The 5311-nt window shown below is 41.8% G+C and overlaps 1 protein-coding gene across 1 annotated transcript; it reads left to right on the forward strand.

The window, feature by feature from the left end:
- The first annotated feature begins 3171 nt into the window (after positions 1–3171).
- On the forward strand, positions 3172–3834 carry LOC127098407 (uncharacterized). Its single transcript, XM_051037002.1, has one exon. The coding sequence runs from the start codon at positions 3172–3174 to the stop codon at positions 3832–3834; it is 663 nt and encodes a 220-aa protein (XP_050892959.1).
- Positions 3835–5311: the final 1477 nt, after the last annotated feature.

Raw genomic sequence — 5311 nt, forward strand, 5'->3', positions numbered from 1 at the left:
CAGCTCAATCAAACATCGTCAAAGATATATATGCTTGCACTTTTGATGAGTTCAAAAGCGCACCGAGAAGCTCTGATGAAGTTCTTAAGGGACGCACATGTCCCTTAAGAAATATCGGTGAATCAGTTTGAAGTGGTGGTGGCCAATATATATGCTAGCAGCTGCCTGGGTTTCAACGATGATGAATTGCCACCCAAAGGTAGAAACCATAACAAAGCGCTTCATATTTCGATTGAATGTGTGGCCACAGTCTTATCCAGGGTATTGGTGGATACCAGATCTTTATTAAATGTTCTACCCAAGAACTCGCTTGCCAAGTTGACTATCGAAGGATTATTGATGAAACCCAGCTCGCTCATCGTGAGAGAATTTGATGGATCAAGGAGAATGGTGATGGGAGAGGTTGATCTCCCCTTAAAGATAGGGCCTCACATATTCTTCATCATATTCTACGTGATGGACATTTACCCCGCCTACAGCTGTCTCCTGGGACGCCCATGGATACACTCGGCTGGCGTCGTGACCTCAACCCTCCACCAGAGACTGAAGTTCATGATTGGAAGTAAACTGGTAGTGGCGGAAGGAGAAGAAGATATAGTGATAAGACATTTGGCATCATTCAAGTATGTCGAGGTTGGAGGAGAGATTCATGAGACTCCTTTCCAAGCCCTTGAAGTAGTGAACATGGAAATGACTCCACCAGTGAAAGCTGCTCCAAGAACAGAACTTTCTATGGCTTCCTGGAAAGATGCAAAGACTATAATTCAGGTTGGACACCTCACAGGCTAGGGCAGAGTACTTGACTTGCCAGTAAACAAAGACAGATCTGGGTTGGGATTCCGCTCTCACCAAATGACTCAAAAGTAGAGTGCCACTAATACGAACAAAGGGCCGATTCCCGCGATACTTGATACTTTTACCAGTGCGGGGCATCTTGGAGACAATCCAATCTGTATGATGGGGGAAGAAAGCGGTCCACCAGAGGAAGCATGCTTCGTGTACCAGAAGGCAGAAGGATAAACACTCAGCAACTGGACTGCCGTGGATATACCGAAAGTCACCTTCATTGAAGAGTAATTTTCCTAGTTTTGTTTTGAAAGCTCTATGCCTTTCCCAAGGCGTAGAGTAAACTTGTAGGGTCCCCCATGCTTTCAAACAAAGTTTATCAATAAATAAAATAAACATATTTTCATTTAATTTATGCTCCCTGACGTTCATTTATTTTATTTTATTTTTAAAAAGTGTATGGCAATGTTTTTCATTTATCATTTTTTCCATCCCACCGTCCTAAAATAAAAGCATGAATCATGCAGATCCGCGTCGAGTTCCATTGATAATCAAACTGCTATAGCCCAATATGACTTTGATAATCCAACTTATCAAGCTAATGAAGACGGTGAGAAAGATTGTGAACTCCCTGAAGAGTTGTCCAGGCTCTTACAGCATGAATCGGGAGTCATCCAACCGCACCAAGAGGCAGTGGAGATTGTGAACCTCGGGTCAGAGGAGGAAAAGAAAGAAGTCAAGATATGCGCAGCCCTGAATGACGAGGTGAAAAGAAAGTTTATCGAACTCTTGCAAGAGTCTATGGATGTATTTTCCTGTTCATATCAAGATATGTCAGGACTAGATACAGATATTGTGGTGCATCGATTACCTCTCAAAAAAGAATGCTCTAATATGAAGCGGAAATTGAGAAACACTCATCCCGACATGGCTATCAAAATTAAAGAAGAAGTCCATAAGCAATTGGATGCAGGTTTTCTTGCAGTGGAAAATTATCCTCACTGGGTAGCAAACATCGTATCTGTGCCAAAGAAAGACGATAAAGTATGTATGTATGTTGATTATCGAGACCTGAATAGGGCAAGCCCTAAAGATGATTTCCCTCTACCTCACATTGATGTGTTGGTAGACAATACGGCCCAATTCTCTGTATTTTCCTTCATGGATGGGTTCTCCGGATACAATCAAATAAAAATGGCGCCCGAAGACATGGAGAAAACCACGTTCATCACCCCTTGGGGCACCTTCTGCTACAAAGTGATGCCCTTTGGCTTGAAGAACACTAGTGCGACATATCAACGTGTGATGGTCACTCTCTTTCATGATATGATTCATAAAGATATTGAAGTATATGTTGACGATATGATCGCAAAATCCCAAACTGAGGAAGAACATCTGGTTCATCTCAAGAAATTGTTTGCACGATTGAGGAAGTTCAGGCTGAGACTAAATCCCAATAAGTGCACATTTGGGGTAAGGTCTGGCAAGTTGTTAGGTTTTATCGTGAGCCAACGAGGCATTGAAGTCGATCCCGACAAAGTCAAAGAAATACAGAATATGTCGGCACCGAGAAATGAGAAAGAGGTTCGGGGATTCTTGGGGCAATTGAACTACATTGCTAGATTCATATCTCACCTCACAGCCATGTGCGAGCCGATATTTAAATTACTCCGTAAAGATCAAGCAATCGAGTGGAATGATAAATGTCAGAATGCATTTGAAAAAATAAAAGAATACTTGCAAGAACCACCGATCTTGATGCCACCTGTGCCCAGCAGACCCCTCTTCATGTACCTCACAGTTCTTGAGGGATCCATGGGGTGTGTTCTCGGACAACATGACGAGATAGGTAGAAAAGAGCACGCGATCTACTACTTGAGTAAAAATTTCACAGATTGCGAAAGCAGATATTCATTGCTCGAGAAAACGTGTTGTGCATTGGCCTGGGCCGCCAGACGTTTGAGACAGTATATGATGATGCATACAACTCTCTTGATCTCCAAAATGGATCTGATCAAGTACATATTCGAGAAGCCTGCTCTCACATGAAGAGTTGCACGATGGAAAATGGCATTGACTGAATATGACATCCAATACGTCACGCAAAAAGCCATCAAAGGTAGTGTATTGTCTGACTAGCTGGCTTATCAACCTGTGGAGGACTATCAGCCTATGCGCTTTGACTTTCCAGACGAAGACATCATGTTTGTCAAATATTGGGGTGTTCTAGAACCAGAAAGGGGACCCGAAACAGGATCGTGATGGACGATCGTGTTCGATGGTGCATCCAATGCTCAAGGAAACGGAATAGGGGCAATCACCACCTCCCCAACCGGATTTCATCTCCCTTTCACCGTGAGATTATGTTTTGATTATACCAACAATATGGCAGAGTGCGAAGCATGCATCTTCGGTTTAGAAGCGGCTATTGACTTAAAGATCAAGATTTTAGAAGTCTACGGAGATTCCGCGTTGGTGATCTGCCAAATCAGAGGAGAGTGGGAAGTTCGCGATCCCAAATTAATCCCCTACAAAGAACATGTCTCGAAGCTAATCCTGTATTTTGATGAAGTTACATTCCATCATATTCCCCGAGCGGAAAACCAATTGGTAGATGCTCTGGCTACCTTGGCTTCTATGTTTAAGGTCAAATGGAAGAATGAAGCACCTTCTTTCCATATTGACTACTTGGATGAGCCAGCATACTGTTTGGCGGCCGAAGAAGAGTCAGACGATTACCCCTGGTTCCGTGATATCAAAAAGTATCTGGAAAAGCAAGAGTATCCAGAGGATGCATCCATTACGGATAAGAAGTATCTTCGAAAGCTCTCAGCAAAGTTCTTCTTAAGCGGAGATGTGTTGTACAAGAGAAATTATGACTCGGTCCTGCTTAGGTACGTGGATAGACACAAAGCAGACCGAATCATAATGGAAATACACGAAGGGTTCTTCAGGACATACGCCAGTGGGCACACCATGGTTAAAAAGATCTCGAGAGCAGGTTATTACTGGATGACTATGGAGATTGACTGCCATCGTCACGTCTAGACATGCCATAAATCCCAGATTTATGCAAACAAGATCCCCGTGCCACCGATTCCACTCAATGTCTTGACATCACCATGGCCGTTCTCCATATGGGGTATTGACGTAATCGGGCGCATTGAGCCAACTTTCTCGAACGGAAATCGCTTCATCCTTGTAGACATCGACTACTTCACTAAATGGGTGAAGCCAGTCTCGTATGCAAATGTCACAAAGCAAGTGGTGGCCCGCTTCTTGAAGAATGAAATAATATGTCGATATGGAATCCCAAATAAGATCATCACAGACAACGGGTATAACCTCAACAACAAGATGATGAAAGCATTGTGTGAGGATTTCAAGATCGAGCATCACAATTCGTCGCCATATCGCCCAAAGATGAATAGGGCAGTCGAGGCAGCCAATAAGAACATCAAAAAGATCATCCAGAAGATGGTGCAAACATACAGGGACTGACATGAAATGCTTCCATTTGCCTTACATGGATACCGTACGTCAGTACGTACTTCCACTGGGGCAACTCCGTTCTCTTTAGTGTATGGCATGGATGTCGTACTGCCTATCAAAGTAGAGATTCCTTTGTTGAGGATATTAACATATGTCAAGTTGGACGAAGCTGAATGGGTACAGGAAAGATTGGACCAACTTAACCTCATTGAGGAATTGGAGGTCAGACAAAAAGTTTCCCAAAATAGTAAGTGACCTGTAATTTCAAACTGCCAAAAATGGAAAGGTCTTCTCCTCAACTTTACATCATCAAGCAAGCTTCAAATCAAATTTTGTCCAACATGAAAGTTGAAGATCTTGCTCTCACCTTTCCAAAAGGTCCAAGAACACCCATTTCTCATTTGTGGTTGGCAAGTTATGATCAAATCATTGGCAATGAATTTTGAACTTCAAGCTAGCATAACTTTCACACCAAAAGGCCAATTCATGTGATTCTTTTTTGAGCAAATCTCTTTTGACATGCTCTATCATAATCCATCATCACATTTCATCAAAAATCATCACATAAAAAGTGCATTTTTCAAGTGAATCAATTTAAATTTTGGTGGGAAAAAAGGTCATTTTGAAAAGTACACATGATTTTCACTCCAAACCAATTGCAATGGCCTTAAAACAGAAATTTGGACTTGCTGCAAGTGAAATTTTACTGTTCCATTGGTCATATTTGCATAAGGGTATTTTTGCCAAATTGCATAACATGCTTAATTCACTAATCCAATCCATTTTGCTAATCATGTTTAACTAGCTGGATTAACAGGTGGTATAAAGCACTAATTGTAACAGAATTCACAATGAACAATTTCACAATCTCAGATCCAAACTCAAATTCTCTCAAATTCTCTCAAACTTTTTTCACTTTGTTCATCAAATTTCACCATTCTTTTTGCTTGTTCTTGTGCTAATCTTGATCTGCAGGAAGTGTTGAAGATCTGTTGAAGCAAAATAGTGGAGAATCCTTGAAGATCGTGGCTGT

This window comes from Lathyrus oleraceus, chromosome 1 (genome assembly GCF_024323335.1).
Source record: "Lathyrus oleraceus cultivar Zhongwan6 chromosome 1, CAAS_Psat_ZW6_1.0, whole genome shotgun sequence".
NCBI classification, from domain to species: domain Eukaryota; kingdom Viridiplantae; phylum Streptophyta; class Magnoliopsida; order Fabales; family Fabaceae; genus Lathyrus; species Lathyrus oleraceus.

Excerpts from the sequence above, each read along its gene's own strand:
- LOC127098407 (XM_051037002.1), top strand. The coding sequence starts at position 3,172 with ATGGCAGAGTGCGAAGCATGCATCTTCGGTTTAGAAGCGGCTATTGAC.